At 34.7% G+C, this 22,981-nt stretch overlaps 3 protein-coding genes across 3 annotated transcripts; all 3 read left to right on the top strand.

Annotated features, from left to right (window-relative positions):
* The first annotated feature begins 8,927 nt into the window (after positions 1 to 8,927).
* Positions 8,928 to 11,159, top strand: LOC137811909 (L-type lectin-domain containing receptor kinase IX.1-like). Its single transcript, XM_068613770.1, has one exon. It carries the CDS (start codon positions 8,995 to 8,997, stop codon positions 11,041 to 11,043), a length of 2,049 nt encoding a protein of 682 aa, XP_068469871.1. The 5' UTR covers positions 8,928 to 8,994; the 3' UTR covers positions 11,044 to 11,159.
* Positions 11,160 to 14,632: 3,473 nt separating this feature from the next.
* Positions 14,633 to 16,837, top strand: LOC137811907 (L-type lectin-domain containing receptor kinase IX.1-like). The gene has a single exon (XM_068613769.1). It carries the CDS (start codon positions 14,663 to 14,665, stop codon positions 16,748 to 16,750), a length of 2,088 nt encoding a protein of 695 aa, XP_068469870.1. The 5' UTR covers positions 14,633 to 14,662; the 3' UTR covers positions 16,751 to 16,837.
* A 3,854-nt stretch (positions 16,838 to 20,691) lies between these two features.
* Positions 20,692 to 22,792, top strand: LOC137811906 (uncharacterized). The gene has a single exon (XM_068613768.1). It carries the CDS (start codon positions 21,257 to 21,259, stop codon positions 22,655 to 22,657), a length of 1,401 nt encoding a protein of 466 aa, XP_068469869.1. The 5' UTR covers positions 20,692 to 21,256; the 3' UTR covers positions 22,658 to 22,792.
* The last annotated feature ends 189 nt before the right edge of the window (positions 22,793 to 22,981 follow it).

Genomic DNA, 22,981 nt, shown 5'->3' with positions numbered 1-22,981 from the left:
TTCTTATATAAGGAATGAACATTTCTATTATGAAATTAAATGTTTAGAATGATTTAACACTAATCTAATAATCGATAGAATTATATATATTATCGGCATCCTACACACTTTATATATATGGAAATTAAAGCAACAATAATTATCTTCATCAAACACCTCTCATTCATTAAACCTGCAATGAAGAAGACTCTCAAGTCAAAGAGAACCATAATCAATTATTAGAATACTTTTTATTTTGTTTTATTTTTTTTATATTATGATAATAAATAATTGAAATAATAATTATTTTAGTTAGAGGAAAGTTTTTTTTCCAGCTAGCTTATTGTATTTATTAATGTGGTAGTGTTTATTGTCACTTGAGTCTTTTTAGAAAGTTTGAAGAGATCCTTAAGTAATAGAAAAATAGTTTAGGGCGAATCTAGGAATGAAAAGTGAAAAATTATTTTGTTTGTTATTATATTTGACAACATAATAACATTTCGAAAATCTCGTTAATCGACTCAAGAGAACACCCTTTGAGGTTTTCTAAGGTTGACCTTTAGGGGATAATATTGGTTTTGAGTTTAATACTATATTATCAATCATATGTTGATCTGGCGAGTGTTCTAATCATTCATTGACCATTCAGCCCACTCTGACCTTTGGATGGAGAACCTTCTGTCATAAATGTAGTTTTTTCTTCATATGCATGTGGATCTGTTTATAACTTGAATAGACATTCATAAAGTTGAGCAACTCACATCCTGATGTATTATACACTAGTACATCGATGTTGGACAAAGGGTAAAAGTCATTGGGACATGTGTTATTCAAGTTTGTAAAGTCCACACACATCTATCATTTTCCGCTCACTTTCTTTATCATCACCACATTTGGCTAACCATTATGGGTATTGGATTTATCAAATATATGTGATTTCTTCCTTGATCACTTGTCTTTTCTCTTCCCCAAACTCTCGTAGTCTATAAAGCATCACCCTCAAGTTGACTACCAACCAATGACAAATAAAATTGGGATATATCACAAGCATCTTAGAAATTGTCGAATAAAACTTGGTTTAATTCATGGAATTCTCGAACTCTCATTCTAATGGAGATGCGTCCATCCAATAAAAAACATAGTCATATCTAAGACTATTTTCACATATCAATACCATCTAGTGACACTATATTTTGCATTAGATGTATAAGACGAAAGAGAAACAATCAAAACAATATCAATTCATCTCGAACTCTAAAATTTTTTTTTAATCCAATTTGGTGCATATATTTTTGCTTTCTCATATTGATTGCATTTTTTTCACTAATGCTCTTTATTTTGAACAAGAAAAATACACTAAACAAGAGTGTATTAAAATAAATACACAGAGTGTACAGTCTTTGAAGTTTTTGAATCAAAATAACATTGGAGTGTATTAATTAGAAGATGAAAAGTTTTTTTTATCAGCTTAAAAGATGAAAAATGATAAATATGTGAGTGATAACGCCGAGATTAGGTTGCAAATGTTTCAAGGAATGGTATGGAATTGATGAGTTGATAGAGAAGGTAAGAGGAATTGTCGGATAATTTCAATGCCTTTTTATTTGGAAATTTCTTATTTTTTGTTTTATTTTTGTGGTTGTGGATAACAACTTTTATAGACTTCTTTGCGTGTAATTTGTCAGCTTCAATTAGTTGAAGACAACTTCAAAGTTATAAAGGAAAATATATTTTTTCCTGTTCATTAAATATATATACTTTAAAACTGTTTTTTTTTAAATAAAATAAAATATTATATTATAATAAAATAATAATATTGATTATTGGAAAGTGAATGTAATGTCAAGTCAACGTGACCTGATTCAAAGTAAAAACCGAGTATGTATTTACGTAAAAACATTCAATGTGAATAAATTTTTATTTTATTTTATTTTTAAAAAAATAGTCCAAACAACAAAATGACTTCAAATTTTCTGTAGAAGTCATGATTTTCACTTGAGAAATTTCGTTGGAATAGCCATCCAGAGTGGTTCACATTTAATACACAGATGTGGTTGACATAGCAATTAAATTTGCATTTTGCATCCACTTTTTCATAGAGGGTTCGTTTCATTTCCCTTTATATGACTAATTCAACCATAAAAGAGTGAAAAACAAGAAACAACAGGAATTAACTACAACTCTACAAGCAGCTAAAAAACCTAAAGTACATGCTCTACCCAAGCTTAAGTATATTTTAGTATTCCATTTATCATTGCACCCAACATCATTTCTCCAGTCATGGCAGCATCTTGCTACTGTAAGAAAAGTTATGTACATGCTTGTTTTCATGTAACGTTAACACTCTTGCTTCTTGTAATACATGCAGCTTCATTAGAATTCAACTATCAGCAACTTGGTCACACTGGAAACTTCTTCAATACTTCGGGAGATGTTAAACCTATGTTAATGAATGGGATCCTGAATATCCCCATGTGGGCATCAGTGTAAATGCCATCGGTCAATCTGACACTGCACAGTGGTTTCCTAGCTTGGAAGAGAGAGTATATGATGCTGATATTAGTTTCAATTCCAGTTCAAACAAATTAAGTGTCATTTTCACTGGGTACAAGTTGTTGGGAAAAACGGGTAATTTTTTCACTAAAACAAAATTCTAACAGAGTTAGCCGATAAATAATATTGAATAAATAAAGCGGAATAATAAAAGAGATAAAGAAGAAAAAACACAATAGAAAATTGTTAACGGAATTTGGCCAATTTAGCCTAATTTCCGAGTTCAGCAAAAACAACTCACTTTTATTATTATGAGATAAGATATTACAAATTGGGATATATTACAGTGAAGGAGGAGAGTTTAATTTATAACCCTCAAACCTCCTTCCCAAACAATGAACCCACCGATGTGGGACTTGGGATTAAGCCAAAATCAACAAATCTCCACCTTGGCTTAATTTCAAGTCCCACCTAAAACAAATCTTCTCAAAACATAACAAAAACAAACTTTGCAGTGCTTCAAATTTGCGCCTCCGGACGCCAACTTCAAATGTGCAAGATATTAACTAAGTCTAAACAGTGTTCAAACTCGGTCCTTGTAACTACCTTGGTGAGCATATTTGCAGGATTCTCCGTAGTGTGAATCTTCTGGAGAACAATCTCCTCTTCTTCGTGAATCTCACGCACAAAGTGATAACGAACATCAATGTGCTTCGTCCGTGCATGAAAGACTTGATTCTTTGCTAAATGAATAGCACTCTGACTGTCAGAATATAACTCAAGTTGTTTCTGATCAACTCCCAAGTCTTTAAGCAACCCATGAAGCCAAATTGCTTCCTTCACAGCCTCTGTAATCGTCATATACTCTGCCTCTGTCGTAGACAAAGCCACCGTAGACTGCAAGGTAGACTTCCAACTAACTGGCGCTTTTGCTAAAGTGAACAAATAGCCAGTTGTAGACCGTCGCTTATCCAAATCACCTGCATAATCAGAATCACAATATCCAACTATGCATTGACCAAGTGATTCATCTTGCTCAAATGTCAATCCAACATCTAAGGTATTTTGGAGGTACCGTAGAATCCATCTCACAGCTTGCCAATGTCCCTTGCCCGGATCATGCATGTACCTGCTAACAACACTCATAGCCTGTGAAATATCTGGTCTTGTACACACCATTGCATACATCAAGCTTCCAACTGCATTTGCATATGGGACTTTCGCCATGTATTCTCGTTCTTCATCAGTCGTCGGAGATAAACGGCTACTCAATTTCAAATGAGGAGCAAGTGGGGTACTTACAGGTTTTGTATCTTCGTGTATACCAAAACGTTGTAGTACCTTCTGCAAATACTGCTTCTGTGACAGCCAAAGTTTTCCCCTCTCTCTATCCTTGTTTATCTCCATGCCGAGAATCTTCTTGGCTTCCCCCAAATCCTTCATCTCGAACTCTTTACTCAACTGAGCCTTTAACCTGTCAATCTCAACTTGGCTCTTTGCTGCAATCAGCATATCATCAACATATAAGAGTAAGTAAATGTAGGAACCATCTTCAAGTCTGCGTAAATACACATAGTGATCATATTTGCTTCTCTTGTACTTCTGATCCTTCATGAACTTATCAAATCGTTTGTACTACTGTCTCAGAGATTGTTTCAGTCCGTACAATGATTTGCTAAGTTTACAAACCAAATCTTCTTGACCAGCAACCTTGTATCCTTCTGGTTGAGTCATATAGATTTCCTCCTTCAAATCACCGTGTAGGAACGCGGTCTTTACATCAAGTTGAGCTAGCTCCAAATTCAATTGTGCTACCAAGGCCAACAAAATTCGAATGGAGGAATGTTTAACAACTGGAGAAAATACCTCATTATAATCAATTCCCTCCCTCTGAGCAAAGCCTTTAGCAACCAACCTTGCCTTGTAGCGAACATCTTCTTTATTAGGAAATCCTTCTTTCTTTGCAAATACCCATTTGCAACCAATTGCCTTCTTACCTTTTGGTAATTGTGTCAGCTTCCATGTCTTGTTCTTCTTCAAAGACTGCATCTCCTCTTCCATCGCACCTACCCAATTACCACTCTCTGAACTCAGAATGGCTTCTGGGTAAGTGGATGGAATGTCATCAACAACTGGAAGTGCATAGGCAACCATATCCATGAAACGAGCAGGCTTCTGAATATCTCGTCTTTGTCTTCTAACTGCAATTGGCACTGATTGCTGTTGAGATTCTTGGGTAGGAACCTCTTCCTCATCTCACTCTTCTTCTACCATAGGAGAGTCACTTGTGGTATTTCGTGTTGGGATCACCACTGTCGGCTCAAACTCCACCTGCTTCCAGGCACACTCCACCTGTTGTGGAGTACTATCAGCTCCTTCTGGATTTACCTTCTTTAACATGGAAGATTCATCAAAGGTAACATCCCTGCTGATAATCGTCTTCTTTGCCTCTAGACACCACAAACGGTATCCCTTCACTCCAGGACTAAAGCCCATGAAAAGAGCCTTCTTTGCCCGTGGATCCAACTTTGATTCAATCACATGATAATATGCAATAGAACCAAAAATATGCAAAGAATCATAATCAGTTGCAGGTTTTCCAGACCATACCTCTAACGGGGTTTTGCCATCTATAGCAGATGATGGCAAACGATTGACGAGATGTTGAGCGCATGTCACAGCCTCAGCCCAAAACTCTCTGCCTAACTCAGCATTAGACAATATACAACGAACTTTTTCCACAAGTGTCTTGTTCATACGCTCCGGCACCCCATTCTACTGTGGTGTTTTTCTAACAGTGAAGTGCCGAACTATGCCACAATCTTGACATACCTTCAGGAATGGATCACTCTTGTATTATCCTCCATTGTCTGTTCGGAGAACCTTAATCTTCCTTCCTGTCTGGTTTTCAACTTGAGTTTTCCACTTAAGGAAAATTTCAAGCACATCATTTTTGTTTTTCATAGTAAACACTCAAACTCTCCTGGAAAAATCATCCACAAAAGTGACAAAATAATGCCTACCTCCGATTGAGGGAGTCTTGGCAGGTCCCCACACATTTGAATGCACATAATCCAGAATACCCTCGGTATTGTGAATTGCAGTGCCAAACTTCACTCTTCGTTGTTTTCCCAGAACACAATGCTCACAAAATTCAAGTTTGCAAGCCTTCGTACCTTTCAACAATCCCTGCTTGGTAAGAATTTGCAAGGATTTCTCTCCAGCATGTCCCAACCTCATATGCCACAACTTCGTTGCCTCATCATCCTTCTTAGTGCTAGAAGTTGCTACCGCTACTGTCCCCACCACTGTACTACCTTGATAGTAATATAGATTGTTCTTCCTCACCCTTTCAACATCACCAGTGCTCCTGAAGTTGCTTTAAGAATTCCATCTCGCATCGTCACAACTAGGCCTTTAGATTCTAAAGCCCCCAATGAGATGAGATTCTTCTTCAACTTTGGCACGTACCGTACATCCCGCAAAATTCTGGTGGATCCATCATGATTTCGCAGCTTGATTGAACCTATCCCAGCTGTCTTACATGGATTATCATTACCCATGTAAACAACCCCGCCATCGAGTTTTTGAAATTCAAAAGAACCATTCCTGAATGGGACACATATGATAGGTACAATCCAATATCCACTCATCTGGATACGATGATGCTGAAAGCGAGACAATTAAAGAGATATCTGATTCCACATCATTTTTGCATTCTGCAACATTTGCATCTTGCGGAGCCTTCCCTTTCTTCTGCAGTTTTGGACAATCTTTCTTCCAGTGCCCTTTCTCATGATAGAAAGCACACTCATCTTTGGCAACGGCTCGACCTTTAGACTTAGACCTCCCTCTTCTCCCCTTTGTTTGACTTTGCTGACGACCTCTTGCCATCACAAGCTCAAAATATAGTATTCAATATTACAAATAATTTCAAACAACCCAAGGCGAACCTTCGGCTCTGATACCACTTGTTGGAAAAAACGGGTAATTTTCCCACTAAAACAAAACCCTAACAGAGCTACCCGACAAATAATATTGAATAAATAAAGTGGAATAATAAAAGAGATAAAGAGGAAAAAACACACCAGAAAATTGTTAACGGAGTTTGGCCAATTTAGCCTAATCTCCGAGCACAGCAAAAACAACTCACTTTTATTATTATGAGAGAAGATATTACAAATTGGGATATATTACAGTGAAGGAGGAGAGTTTAATTTATAACCCTCAAACCTCCTTCCCAAACAATGAACCCACCGATGTGGGACTTGGGATTAAGCCAAAATCAACAAGGCTAACGTCGTAGTTAAAGGGAACTTATCCTCTGTGGTGAATCTGAGAGATATCTTACCAGATTGGGTTGAATTTGGCTTTTCTGCAGCAACAGGAGATTATTACGAGGAACATGCTCTTAGCTCATGGTCCTTCAACTCTAGTTTTGACATGGAACCACAAAAGGGTGGAAGCAATAGAGGGTTGGTGATAGGGCTGAGCTTTGGACTTGGTGTAGGTCTTTTAATTGTTATTTTGGGGGTGACTTTTCTTGTGAGATGGATGTTGAGGACTAGAGGTACGGAAGATGTCTCACTTTTTAACCATGTTATGGACAATGATTTCCAGAAAGTCTCTCTACCCAAGAAGTTTTCCTTTCAAGAACTGGCCAGAGCCTATAAGGCTCGGACACTTATCTTAAATGGGTGTATCCGTGTCGGATACACGTATCGGTGTCGACACTCGTATGACACTCGTAGAACACTTATCGGTGAAGTGTTCAATTTAAAAAATATTTGTTAGATTTTTTAAAATTCTAGCACGGTTTTAACACAATTTTAAAAGGTATAAATACAATAATTTTCTAAAAACTCAAATTTATTGTATAAATTTTTATTATGATTATAAAAATAAGGAACAAATTTTTGAACCAGTAATGAAAAATATATTCCTCCTCCCAAAAGAATCTGAAACAAACTTTTACACATAAATATTTATTTTCAATTTATATAATTCAAAATTATATAATATATAGATCCGTGTCCCCGTATCCTACATATTATACGTATCTCTGTGTCCGTAACCATGTCGTGTCAGTGTTCATATCCGTATTTGTGCTACATATCCAACTCTACCATTATATAACTTCAAAAGCATAGGGTCACTATATTAAGATATCGTTTAGATTATCATCTCATTCATAGTATTTACATATAGTTCTTCTCCTTACCTCACCTGATACACCTAGTTACAATTGTTAGATTAGACTCTAACATCTTTATTATTTAAGTTTGTTTCTTATTTGATCATACAAATGTATTTGGAAAAACAAATTGTTACCCATTTATATTTCATATACTTTATGTGGAATGACTTTACCACAACAATTTGTTTTTAAAAAACCTGAGATAAACAACTACAATTAAACAGCCATGAAAGCTTACTGTGGGAGCTATACACCTTATAACATGAAATTTTGTTATAATTGTATTATATAAATTATTATCATAGTATTTTCTAATTGGAATTGTTCACACGAATAAAATATTATACTAAAGTTGTTTACATTACTTATAAAAGATATATTTTTAATTTCTCTAAAATATTTAAATTTCAATTTAGTTTTAAAAAATGTTGTTGTTTATTTTTTATTTAAGATGGATAATGATATGTCAAAACCTACAATCAATTTATAAGAAATAGAAAAAAAGAGGATAAGAGCGACGGAAAGAAGAGATTCAATTATTCATGTGCTAACAAAATAACCTTATTCAAACTATTTTTTTTTTCCTTTATAAAACGCTGTCTAAATTAATTAGAAGACGAAAAGTAATGAATATGTGAGTGATGATGCCTAGATTAGGTTGCAAATGTTTCAAGGCATGGCATGGAATTGATGAGTTGATACACAAGGTAAGAGGAATTGTGGGATATGTCAATGCCCTTTTTGTTTGGAAATTTCTTATTTTTTATTTTACTTTTGTGGTTGTGGAAGATAACAACTTTCATAGACTTCTTTACGTGTAATTTGTCAGCTTCAATTAGTTGAAGACAACTTCAAAGTTATAAGGAAAATTAAATATATATACTTTATAACTGATTTTTTTTAAAAAATATTATATTATAATAAAATAATAATATTGATGATTAGAAAGTGAATGTGATGTCAAGTCAACATTACTGATTGAAAGTTAAAACCGAGTATGTATTTACGTGAAAATTACATTTTATTTCAAAAAAAATAGTCCAAACAACAAAATAACTTAGAAATTTTCTGAAGAAGTCATGATTTTGACTTGAGAAATTTCGTTGGAATAGCCATCCAGACGGGGTTATCATTTAATACACAAATGTTGTTGAAATAGCAATTAAATTTGCATTTTGCATCCTCTCTTTCTTAGAGGGTTCGTTTCGTTTCCCCTTATATGACTAAATCAACCATAAAAGAGTGAAAAACAAGAAACAACAGGAATTAACTACAACTCTACACGCAGCTACCCCAACCATACCATATTTGACCATTCCATTTCCATGGAGGGCAGCATCAATTCTCCAGCCATGGCACCATCTCAGTACTGCAAGAAAAGTTATGTGCGTGTTTCTTTTCATGTCACATTAACACTCTTGCTTCTGCTAATGCCTCATGCAGCTTCATTAGAATTCAACTATCAGCAACTTGGTGACACTGGAAAGGTCCTCAATATTTCGGGAGATGTTGAACCTCGAGAAGGAGTCCTCGAACTCACCAAATATAAGGAAGATAGTGTTGGTAGAGTCATATATTACGAATTATTGCATCTTTGGGACAAGAGCTCGGGAAAGTTTGCAGACTTCACCACCCATTTCTCCTTTACCATCAACGCCCCAGATAAAACCAATCCTGGAGATGGAATCACCTTCTTTCTGGCACATCCAAACTTTCCAGAGTCTCAGATAGATGGAAGTGGTATTGGTCTTGCCAGCCGTGAGCAACTGAGGACTCAAAATTACGCAAAGGACTTTCCTTTTGTAGCAGTGGAATTTGACACCTTGAATAATACCTGGGATCCGGTACATGATCATGTGGGTATCGATGTTAATGCTCTTAACAGTACTAGCACTACAGAGTGGTTCACTAGCATGGATAAAAGAGGGTATGATGCTGATATTACTTTCAATTCTGCTTCAAACGAATTAAGTGTCACCGTCACTGGATATAAGGATAATGTCAAAATTAAACAGGGATTATCCTCATTGGTCAATTTGAGTGATATCTTACCTGAATGGGTTCAATTTGGCTTCTCTTCGGCAACAGGACATACTATTGAGGAACATACTCTTAGTTCTTGGTCCTTCAAATCTACTTTGGAGACGGAACCAAGCAAAAGAAGGCTGGTGATAGGGCTGAGCGTTGGACTTGGTGTAGGTGTTTTAATTGTTATTTTCGGGGTAATTTTTCTTGTGAGATGGATGCTGAGGACTAGAGGTATAGAAGATGTCTCACTTTTTGGCAATGCTATGGACTATGATTTCGAAAAAATCTCTCTACCCAAGAAGTTTTCCTTTCAAGAACTGGCCACAGCAACTAATAACTTCGCAAGTGAAAACAAAATAGGACAGGGAGGTTTTGGGGCCGTCTACAGGGGATTTATAAGAGGGTTGAACACCCATGTTGCCATTAAGAAGGTATCTCCTGGATCTAGACAAGGGGTGAGAGAGTATGTGTCTGAAGTAAAGATCATTAGTCAACTGAGGCATAGAAATTTGGTTCAACTTTTTGGGTGGTGCCATCAGCATGATGACCTGCTGCTGATTTATGAGTTCATGGAAAATGGAAGCTTGGATTATTATCTGTTCAAGGGAAAAGGCCTGCTGACATGGAAAGTGAGATATAATATTGCAAGAGGCTTGGCATCAGCATTGTTATACCTTCATGAAGAGTGGGAAGAATGTGTGCTTCATAGAGACATAAAATCCAGCAATGTTATGTTGGATTCAAATTTTAATGCAAGGCTTGGAGATTTTGGGTTGGCCAGAGTAATGGATCATGGGATAGAATCACAAACAACTGGTTTAGCAGGAACAATTGGGTATTTGCCTCCTGAAGCTACAACAAGAGGCAAGGCTAGCAGGGAATCTGATGTGTACAGCTTTGGAGTAGTTGCTTTGGAGATAGCCTGTGGCAGAAAGGCAATTGAACCTAAGATGAATGAAGATATCTATTTGGTGGATTGGGTTTGGAAACTCCAGGGCCTTGGTGAAGTCCTTAAAGCCTCTGATCCAAGCTTATATGGACACTTTGATGAGAAGGAAATGGAGACGTTAATGATAGTTGGACTTTGCTGCTGTCACACAGATTACCTTTTGAGGCCTACGATAAGACAAGCTGTTCAGATCCTTAATTTTGAAGCTCCAGTGCCCATTCTCACAGCAAGAAACTATAATGCATCTTGGAGTTCTATGGCATCTAGGACTCCTGCTTTTGCAAGTAACCAACATTCATCTTCAACTTCAAGCAGTAGTATATTAACGGGGTCCTCACAATCCACCACAAATCTTGAAATCATTACTCCAGCAGCTGCACCTTTGCATACCTACTAAGCTTTATATGTATTCAATTCATCCTTTATTTTTCTTATAGTGAAATTCTACATATACATGTTTCGCACTACTACGTATTTCTTCCTATAATTTCAAATCCAAATCTTGCCTTCCCATTGCGTAATGTTATAAGAGAATCTTGAACACATCTAATACCGTTCTCTATTTTTTTTCCTGCGACGCGTAGTTGATGACTCATTGGCAAGGACAAGATCCTTAATAACAAGAGATATTTTTTGGGGTGTCCTAATAACAAGTACTACGTGGACGTGGCTGTGGCTGCCAAGACATAAAGAGGCGTGGGCATCACCCTATTGCTAACTCATAAATTATGTATATTTCTGATTTTAAACCAAACAAAATATTCCAAACAGATTCTTTTATATTTTATTTACCACACTATCGTTTTTTTTTTTGTTTTCCCTAGGGAAATCGAATTTTCATGACTCAACTTCTATGCAGGTCTTCTATTTTTATTTTTGAACAGTATTCAAAAGATATTTAACAAATTTAAAATAAGAATTTTGAAAATTAAATTTATAGACTCAATTAATATAGTTTTAAGATTATTAAATAGTGTGTATAATTAATGTCAATAAAAAAAATATTAAACTAGTGAATAAAAATATTTTTAAGGAAACTTGAACATTATTAATATTAGTAATTAATTTTAGTAATATTAAAATATTTATATATAGATATTAGATTTTGATGTAATAATTTTAAATATTAATAATAATTTTAAATACAATTTTTAACATTGTATGTAATTATTAAGTTTTTTATATTAAATTTTAACCGTGTATCTAATTATTAAATTATTTATATTATTATTATTAGTTATAATTTATTATAAATATATATATATATATATATAAACATTATAAATATGATATTCTTGAGGTCATGCACGAGGGTACTAAACATGTTAAAAAAATAAGGAAGAACATTCTCATACTACAAGAATATGATATCTTTAGTGTGCTTCAATAAAAAAAACATATAAGAAACATAAAAAGAGTTAATAAAAAAAGTTAATTTACGCAGTGAATCATCTTGTGATTTTAGAAAAGAAGTTTAAAATAAAATAACTAATTAAAATAGTGAAATCCTTAAACACATAAAAAAATCTAATATGTGACAACCATTTCAAAATAAAATAAAAACTCACTTCTATCTATATGACAAATTTATTTGGTAAACTTAGTTAGAAAGACTAACAGATAAAGAGGATAAGAAAAAGAAATGAGATAAAGAGAATAAGAAAAAGAAATGAGTTACTTTCAATGCTGAAACAACAAGATACGAATCTAGTGAAGAGTAATCAAGTTCTTAAATTCTTAAATAACAAAAAGAAATGGAATAGAAGTTGTATTATTCATCGTAATCGATGTATAAGTGTTTTGGATGTAATAAGACTAGTCGTGTTAAAGTTGATTGTCATTTGTTTAATTTGAAGCAAAAGGTTCATGACAAGAAATTCAAAAAGTTTATAAAGAAAAAAAAATGTGAAATGGGAATGTTGAACAAATTTGTTTTGATAATTTCCAAATTTAACTTTAAAAACTTGAAGATTTGTTGTTGTGTGTAATTAGGTAGACTTTGAGTTGTTAATTTGCACCTAGTTATGATGTAAGTTAGTATGATTTAATTTTTTGTTTCGTGTTTTAAATCAATTGAAAAAAAAAATTGTTCAAAGTTTGGTGATTCCAACAAGTTAATTTATCGGCGATTGAATTATACTTAAGATTTTTAAAAGAATTTAAAAATGATTTGGTTTCTTTTGTCTTTTCTATAAAGCAAAATTAGTCAATTATTTTGATAAACTAACTTTTTTACATTTAGTTTTTAAAAGAAAATGAAAACAATTAGTTTGTTTGAAACATCAATCAAGTGTTTTTTAACATAATTTTGTTATGATATTCAAACTACTTTTAAATGCTTTTAACAGAATTGCATTTAATGATCAAACATTTTAACCACTTTTTAAAGTGTATATAAAGACTGGTTTATGACCATTTAAAAAAAAGTTTTGATAAAAACATTTTCAAAAGAAGATGAAAGAGTTTTTAATCATTTTTGGAATATTGGATCATTGTTTATGTGTGAAGTAGGAATTTGGGTTTTCTTTTCCATTTTTCTAGAGCTTTGTAAAGCCCAAGTTTATTTTAATTATTTCTTTCAATTCTGTATTTTGTTGTAAAACATCTTCAGATAGTATTTCTGGAAAATGTGGTTTTGGTTGAGAGTGTTGTGTGTTTTGTAGGGGTTCAAGATCAACACTCTTGGCTGTGGTTTGTAATCTGATTTTGATTACTTAATGAATTTTTAGTGGTGAGTTGAGGACTGGATGTAACTCTTGGTTAAGAATAAACCAATGTAAATATCTGTTTGAATCTCTCTTCTCTTACTCTGATAAATGGCTATATAAACTGTTTTGTGTATTCTAGTGGCACAAGAAATAGTGATAAGGAAACTAACATGTGTTTTATGACTGATCTTTAATCATTAAGAAGCAATATGAGTAACTCAAACTTTGTTATTGAATCAAACCATGATCAACTTTTTAATGATGCCTTCAATGAGTTACACGAGGAAGGAAAATAACTTATTGACTCAAGCAATAGAGTTAGAGGGAGAAAATAGATGGTTGGAAAAAACCTTGAATCAAATAAAAGAAAAATTGAAAACTTGAAAAATGATTTAGATGCTTTGAAAAAAGTTTACAAACAATTCTTTTATGATTCAACCTCATAAGTTAAAATTGTCGATTGAGAAAGTTGCAAGATTCAAGAAAATAAGATTAAATATCTTGAGAAAATACTTGCAAAATTCACAATGAAAAAAAAAATCAAACTTGGATGTCATTCTAAACTCTAAAAAGTAAGTGATAAAATTGGATACACATATAAAAATAAATAAAAATATTTAAAAAAAATCAATTTCAAAAAGTCATCTAATGCATCATTCATCACTTTTCTTCATTGTATTAGGAAGGGACATGCTTCTAATTTTTAAAACGTCATAAGAATAATTTTCTAATTTAAAAAATAAATATATGATATTTCTTTCTTTATAAACTTTGATTGATGAGGTAGGTAGATTGGTTGAAGGGTAAAAAAGATCTTTAAATATTGATGTAATCTGGGGCAATTGAAAAAACTCCGTAAATATGTGTAATTTATAACTGATTTATGATTTATGATTGTAAAGTGAATGTAATGTATGTGAACGTGACCTGATTCAAAGTTAAAACCGAGTACGTGTTGACGTGTAATTTACATTCACTTAACGTGTGAATAAACAAAATGACTTGAAAATTTCGTTGGAATAGCCATCCAGAGTGGTTCACATTTAATACACAAATATGGTTTAAATAGCAATTACGACAAACAGTAACTAACAGAAACCTCACATCTCTTTATAATATAATAATATTTTATATTGAAAAATAAAATAAAAAGTATTAAAATATTAATTTATTGCTATATAAGGTGTCCGTTTTCACTGACGGTGTTATTATATCACCATCGTATTACTCATTCAACCATAAAAGAGTGAAAAACAAGAAACAACAGAAATTAACTACAACACTACAAGCAGCTACTCCAACCAAACCATGTTTGACCATTCCATTTCCATGGAGGGCAGCATCAATTCTCCAGCCATGGCACCATCTCAGTACTGCAAGAAAAGTTATGTGCGTGTTTCTTTTCATGTCACATTAACACTCTTGCTTCTTCTATTACCTCATGCAGCTTCATTAGAATTCAACTATCAGCAACTTGGTCACACTGGAAACGTCCTCAATATTTCGGGAGATGTTGAAGCTCAAGAAGGAATCCTCAACCTCACCAAATATAAGGAAGATAGTGTTGGTAGAGTCATATATTACAAATTATTGCATCTTTGGGACAAGAGCTCGGGAAAGGTTGCAGACTTCACTACCCATTTCTCCTTTATCATCAACTCCCTAAATCAAACCAATCCTGGAGATGGAATCACCTTCTTTCTGGCACATCCAAACTTTCCACAGTCCCAGAAAGATGGAAGTGGTATTGGTCTTGCCAGCCGTGGCCAACTAAGCAGTCAAAATTACGCAAAGGACTTTCCTTTTGTAGCAGTGGAATTTGACACCTTGGTTAATGCCTGGGATCCGGGATATGACCATGTGGGTATCGATGTTAATGCTCTTAGCACTACTAGCACTACAGAGTGGTTCACTAGCATGGATGAAAGAGGGTATGATGCTGATATTACTTTCAATTCTGCTTCAAACGAATTAAGTGTCACCTTCAATGGATATAAGGATAATGTCAAAATTAAACAGAGATTATGCTCAGAGGTCAATTTGAGTGATATCTTACCTGAATGGGTTCAATTTGGCTTCTCTTCGGCAACAGGATTTACTTATGAGGAACATACTCTTAGTTCATGGTCCTTCAACTCTACTTTGGAGATGGAACCACAAAAACAAAAGGGTGGAAGCAAAATAGGGCTGGTGATAGGGCTGAGCGTTGGACTTGGTGTAGGTGTTTTAATTGTTATTTTCGGGGTAACTTTTCTTGTGAGATGGATGCTGAGGACTAGAGGTATAGAAGATGTCTCACTTTTTGACAATGCTATGGACAATGATTTCGATAAAATCTCTCTACCCAAGAAGTTTTCCTTTCAAGAACTGGCCACAGCAACTAATAACTTCGCAAGAGAAAATAAGATAGGACAGGGAGGTTTTGGAGCCGTCTACAGGGGATTTATAAGAGGGTTGAACACCCATGTTGCCATTAAGAAGGTATCTCCTGGATCTAGACAAGGGGTGAAAGAGTATATGTCGGAAGTAAAGATCATTAGTCAACTGAGGCATAGAAATTTGGTTCAACTTTTTGGGTGGTGCCATCAGCATGATGACCTGCTGCTGATTTATGAGTTCATGGAAAGTGGAAGCTTGGATTATTATCTGTTCAAGGGAAAAGGCCTGCTGACATGGAAAGTGAGATATAATATTGCGAGAGGCTTGGCATCAGCATTGTTATACCTGCATGAAGAGTGGGAAGATTGTGTGCTTCATAGAGACATAAAATCCAGCAATGTTATGTTGGATTCAAATTTTAATGCAAAGCTTGGAGATTTTGGATTGGCCAGAGTAATGGATCATGGGATAGAATCACAAACAACTGGTTTAGCAGGAACAATTGGGTATTTGCCTCCTGAAGCTACAACAAGAGGCAAGGCTAGCAGGGAATCTGATGTGTACAGCTTTGGAGTAGTTGCTTTGGAGATAGCCTGTGGCAGAAAGGCAATTGAACCTAAGATGAATGAAGATATCTATTTGGTGGATTGGGTTTGGAAACTCCAGGGCCTTGGTGAAGTCCTTAAAGCCTCTGATCCAAGCTTATATGGACACTTTGATGAGAAGGAAATGGAGACGTTAATGATAGTTGGACTTTGCTGCTGTCACACAGATTACCTTTTGAGGCCTACGATAAGACAAGTTGTTCAGATCCTTAATTTTGAAGCTCCAGTGCCCATTCTCACAGCAAGAAACTATAATGCATCTTGGAGTTCTATGGCATCTAGGACTCCTGCTTTTGCAAGTAACCAACATTCATCTTCAACTTTAAGCAGTAGTGTATTAACGGGGTCCTCACAATCCACCACAAATCTTGAAATCATTACTCCAGCAGCTGTACATTTGCATACCTACTAAGCTTTATATGTATTCAATTCATCCTTCTTTTTTCTTATAGTGAAATTCTACAATCACATGTTTCACACTCCAAATCTCGCCTTTCCATTGCCTAATGTTATAAAAGAATCTTGAACAGATCTAGTATCGTTCTCTATTGTTTTTTCCTGCCACGCTATAGTTTATGACTCATTGGCAAGGACAGTATCCTTAATAACAAGAGATATTTTCTCCCTAATGAGACATTGACAACAAGTATGTGATTCATATGAAGAAAATGTATTTTTGTTATTTTATGGAAAAAACTGAAATTTTAGATAAATAGATGGGATTATAAATTAGTGAAAGTTCTCAATCTATCATTTTTCTTGATATTCTTTAATATTTTTTTGGGTTTTCCAAAGGCTGCCAAGACATAAAGAGGTGTGGGCATCACCCAATTGCTAACTCATAAATTATATATATATATATATATATATTTGTGATTCTAAACCAAACGAAATTCTCCAAACAGATTCTTTTATATTTTATTTACCACACTATCGTTTTTTTTTCCTAGGGAAAATCGAATTTTCATGACTCAATTTCTATGCAGGCCTTTTATTTTTGAACAGTATTAAAAAGAGATTTAATAAATTTAAAATAAGAATTTTAAAAAATAAATTTACAGACTCAATTAATATAGTTTTAAGATTATTAAATAGTATGTACAATTAATGTCAATAAAACGTTAAACTAGTGAAAAATTATTTTTTTAAGGAAACTTGAACATTATTAATACTAATTATTAATTTTAGTATTGTTCTCAAACGGGTAACAAGTAATATTAAAATATTTATATATAAATATTAAATTTTTATGTAAGATTTTAAAATATTAATATTAATTTTAAATACAAATTTTAACAGTGTATTTAATTATTTATATTATTATTATTAATTATAATTTATTAGAAAAATAATATAAACATTATACTTATGATATGTTCTTGAGGCCATGAGGTACTAAAAACTTCAAGAAAGTGAGGAAAAATATTCTCAAACTTAAAAATATGTTTGGTGCGCTTCAATGGAAAAACATTTATGAAACATAGAAAAAGTTAATTTACGTAATGAATAATCTTGTGATCTTAGAAAAGAAGTAGAAGAAATAGAATAAGAAGTTGTATTATCTTCATCAATGTACAAGTGTTTTGGATGTAATAAGACTATTCATGTTAAAGTTGACTATCGTTTGTTTAATTTGAAGCAAAATATTGATGAGAAGAAATTTATGAAGTCTATGAAGAAAAAAAAAAGGATATGTGGCATGGGAAGACAACACTTTAAGTTCCTCTAGTGGCACAAGAAATAGTGATAAGAAAACTAGCATCTATCTCATGGTTGATCTTTAATTATCAAGAAGAAATATGAGTAACTCAAACTTTGTTATTGAATCAAACTATGATGATCTTCTTCGCAATGTCTAAAATGAGTTACACGAGGAAGACAAAAAAACTCATCGACTCAAACAGTAGACTTAATGAAGAGAATTGATAGTTGGAAAACATCTTGAATCAAATAAAAGAAAAATTGAAAACTTGAAAATTGATTTAAATGCTTTGAAAATGGTTTACAAACACTCCTCTTAAAACTATGCTTTAACCTCATAAGTTAAATTGTTGATTGAGAAAGTTACAAGACAAAACAAAGTAAGATTAAATATCTTGAGAAAACACTAGCAAAATTGATAATGAAAAAAAAAAATCAAACTTGGATGTCATTCTAAAGTCTAAAAATATGTGATGGATAGGGTTAGAATTGAATACAAATATAAAAGGAAATAAAAATCCTTTAAAAAATTCAATTTCAAAAAGTCATCTAACACACCATTCATCACTTATTTTTATTGTACGAGGAAGAGACATGCTTCAAATAGTTGTTTTATGAGAAAATTTGATTTCTCTGTTGGAAAATTTATGACTTAAAAGTTAAGGAATATTTTAAATAGCCTTAAATAAACAAATGCTTGTAGAGTAGAGAATTATTGTGATTCTAAATTGGTAAAAGTTAGAAATTTATTTTCATGTGTTAAATAAGTGAATAGTAATTTTGTAATTGAGTCTATTAAGCCCAACATGTTATGTGAGACTAAACATTGGACAACTAAGGAACAAGGAGCAGATGGAAGTTGTATTGTCTCAAGTCCAGATCTGACATATATCCGTCTAGATCGAGTCAAATGTGTTTCATTTCGGCCTAAATCGTGGAAAGGCTCATGATGAAGTAAAATTAACCAAGATTTGCGAGACTATTATTGATGAACCCCATGAAATTATCATCATATAATAACATTAATTTGGATAAATATATTATGGGAATTAATCTTATTAATGCACAATTAACGTGCTTTTAACGCACAATATCTCGACCTCTTTGAATGCTCTGATTTACCTGTAAATGTTCCTGATTATATTGTATAAATGCTCTGATTTACTTACACAATATCCCTTATTATATTACATAAATATTATGATTATATTACATAATACTTCGATTTATATACATGATTTTCAGATAGATTTTATGGAAAAAATACTATAATATGCCACATTAAAACATAGAGAAACCAATGTCAAAGATCCAAGTCCATGAAAGCTTATAAATAGAAGATCAATCATACAAGGAGTAAGCTTAACTTGAATTTTAACATTATATTCACTATATACATAAATTTTGATGCTCTTACTGACTTGAGCGTCGGAGTATTTTATGCAGGTGAAACCCTCCTCATCCCTTAAAAGCTAATCGGTAGAGCTTGAAGAGAGACTACTCGGAGACCACCTGACTGACCTCATCTTGGCGAGAACATTCGGCGTCCACCGTGGAACAGGTAAAATTGTTTCTCCTCGGACTCGAGAAGTCCACGATCAACAACAACTTAGAATTGAATTTAGTTGTCTCCACCTCGAACTCAAGAAGTTCAATAAAAAAACAACTTAGAATTGAATCTGGTTCTCTCCATTCAAACTGTTCGCGATCAACAACTTAGAATTGAATCTAGTTGCCTCCACCTTGGACTCGAGAAGTATGATAAAAAAACAACTTAGAATTGAATCTAGTTGTCTCCACTCGGACCCGAGAAGTCTGTGATCAACAACAACTTAGAATTGAATCTAGTTGCCTCCACCTTGGACTCGAGAAGTATGATAAAAAAACAACTTAGAATTGAATCTAGTTGTCTCCACTCGGACCCGAGAAGTCTGCGATCAACAACAACTTAGAATTGAATCTAGTTGCCTCCACGTTGGACCCAAAAAATCCGATCAAAAGCAACTTGAATTGAGTCTAGTTATCTCCACTAGAACCCGAAAAGTATGTGATCAACTTGCCTCCACCTTGAACACGATAAGTCTAATAAAAAGCAACTTAAAATTAAATCTGGTTGTCTCCACTTTTGGACCTGAAAAATCCACAAATAACCACTTAGAATTGAATCTAGTTACTTTTCTTAATAATCACAAAAGCATGTTACTCATTCTTTTTTTTTTTCCAAAATGAAATCCTACTCGTCAATCAATACAGCACAAATTAAGAGAAAGCAAAGTCATATATAGCAAGGGAAACATAAAAGCAAAACCTTTCATGACCATACAAATCTCACAATTAATTATTCTCGGTCGTTCTTTAAAAGTTTAAAACTGAACACAAAAGTAAGATATGGAAACTTGAGATTAGAATATAATTCAAAATCTAAGATTGTTTTTTCTATGATATATATAATCATTATTCCCTTTTAAAATTTATTTTTAATCCAATTGCATAATTTAAAAAAAATCATGTAAAAATTTGGTAAGTAAATTTCAAATGTCTTATGAAGAGATCACCGTAAAATTAATAAATAGAGATATAAACACACCTTATAATAAAATAAAATAAAAATGATGAAAACAAAAATAAGAAAGAAATACCTCTCTTATGGAAAAGAAGTATAAATAAATTATAAAAAATAAATCTTGTTTTAATAATACAAGAAAACCCCTCATATTTTCTTTTATAAAATCCTTCTTCTTGTGATTTCAATAATTGAAAGGGAAAAAAGAGCGTCAAATAAATCAAGAAACAAATATTCAACATGCATAATTTAATGCTATTACTATATATAAGATAAAGAATAAAGGAAGATTGAATTTGAACATGGAGGGTCTAAATTGTGAGGAAGTTGATTATGGAGAGAAATTTAAGAAGAGTAACAATAACACCAATGTTGGGTTGTAATGGAAAAGAATCTCTGAAATGGTCCAAATGACCACACATCACACCTCTATTTGTCCGCCACCACTTCCTCCATCACCACCATCCTCCCTCCTCCTCCCCCTCTTCCTCCTCCAAACACCGCAACAACGCCCTCGCTCGAATCATCACAACCCTCTTTCTTCATTCTTCTTACCCATTTCCGGCCACTTCTGATCGATTCCTTCCGCCTCCTCTCGCCTCAGATGCAGACTCTCCCTCCCTTCTTTTGCATCAGAGGTTCCTTCTGCTGCCCATGGATTTCCCTCCTGCCCTCAATCTTCTCACCCAATTCGGATGCGGCTTCGTCCTTCTCCGCTCCCTCTCGCGCGTTTTCAACTTTTTAGGCCTCTTTTTGATGCTCACCTTTTGGTTCAAGGTTTGGCGCTTCGGCTGGAACTCCAAGAGCGCCATTCGATTCATCTGCGCTTCCGGAGGCGTACCCAAAGTCCGTTTCTGCCTCGACAGAGTTGCGTGGGAAGTTTTTAAAGCAAAGACCGGGCCTTTGAAAAAAGCGCGCCGGCCCAGGTCGAGTTCCTCCATCAGGAAGCGCAGCAATGGCTCCCGACAGAGAGCCAATGCGGGTTCCGAAGATGGGTCGGAGGTGAAGGGCGAAAACGAGAGGGAGGTTGGCAATGAGGAGGAGGAGTTCGACGTAATGACGCTGAGAAAACTGGTCAAGACGGAGAGAGTAAAGGCGAATGCGGCGTGTACGGACCTCGAGACGGAGAGGACAGCGGCTGCCTCGTCGGCGGAGGAGGCAATGGCGATGATTCTGCGGCTGCAAAATGAGAAGAGCGCCGCAGAGATTCAAGCCACGCAGTTCCGGCGAATGGCGGAGCAAAAGCTAGATTACGACCAGGAAGTGATTGAGTCGTTGCAGTGGACCATCACGCAACACGAGGTTCAGAAGTGTGATTTGGAGGATCAGGTGGAGATTTGTAGGGAGGACTTGAGGCAGTTTATGAGGGATGAGGATATAGAAAAACTTGAAGTTGAGGTGAGTAGAGATTACATGTATGATGAGGAGGAGGAAGGTGGTGGTGGTGGTGAACGTGGTGGTGGTGAACGTAGTGGCGGTGGTGGTGATGGTGGTGAACGTGGTGGTGGTGGTGATGGTGGTGATGAAGGTGGTAGTGAAGGTGGTGGTGGTGGTGAAGGTGGTGGTGAAGGTGGTAGTGAAGGTCGTGGTGGTGGTGATGGTGGTGGTGAAGGTGGTAGTAAAGGTGGTGGTGGTGGTGAAGGTGGTAGTAAAGGTGGTGGTGGTGGTGAAGGTGGTAGTGAAGGTGGTGGTGGTGGTGATGGTGGTAGTGAAGGTGGTAGTGAAGGTGGTGGTGGTGGTGATGGTGGTAGTGAAGGTGGTGGTGATGGTGGTAGTGAAGGTGGTGGTGATGGTGGTAGTGAAGGTGGTGGTGAAGGTGGTGGTGAAGGTGGTAGTGAAGGTGGTGGTGGTGGTGATGGTGGTAGTGAAGGTGGTGGTGAAGGTGGTAGTGAAGGTGGTGATGGTGGTGGTGAAGGTGGTAGTGAAGGACGTGGTGGTGGTGAAGGTGGTAGTGAAGGTGGTGGTGGTGGTGGTAGTGAAGGTGGTGGTGGTGATGGTGATCGTGATGGTAATTCTGTAGTTAGCTCTCCCCAAACCGAATCACAGATCTTGTAAGTTCTGACGCTTGTTATATACAAATGAAATACCTTTACTTAGACCTGTTTTAGTTTCCAATTGTAAATTGTATTTAACCATACTTTAATCAATAATAATATCCAAGGCCTATATATATTTTTTATTTTCTGCTCATGAATTTTGAGTTCAATATGATAGGTATGAGTAAATTCAATAGAGCACATGATGTTGCTAGGATTTGACTCTGGTAGGATGCGAGTTATGTAACCTTCTGGTTTATTGTTGTAACTTTGTTGAGAGGGATTTGTTCTGATGCTAGTTGTTGACAATAATGTATAGGACCCATATAATCTCAAACTTTAG

Source organism: Phaseolus vulgaris, chromosome 2 (genome assembly GCF_000499845.2).
Source record: "Phaseolus vulgaris cultivar G19833 chromosome 2, P. vulgaris v2.0, whole genome shotgun sequence".
Lineage (NCBI taxonomy): Eukaryota > Viridiplantae > Streptophyta > Magnoliopsida > Fabales > Fabaceae > Phaseolus > Phaseolus vulgaris.
Note: the sequence above shows the minus strand (reverse complement) of the source record. Positions and strands in the feature narration are given on the sequence as shown.

Excerpts from the sequence above, each read along its gene's own strand:
- LOC137811909 (XM_068613770.1), top strand. The coding sequence starts at position 8,995 with ATGGAGGGCAGCATCAATTCTCCAGCCATGGCACCATCTCAGTACTGC.
- LOC137811907 (XM_068613769.1), top strand. The coding sequence starts at position 14,663 with ATGTTTGACCATTCCATTTCCATGGAGGGCAGCATCAATTCTCCAGCC.
- LOC137811906 (XM_068613768.1), top strand. The coding sequence starts at position 21,257 with ATGGATTTCCCTCCTGCCCTCAATCTTCTCACCCAATTCGGATGCGGC.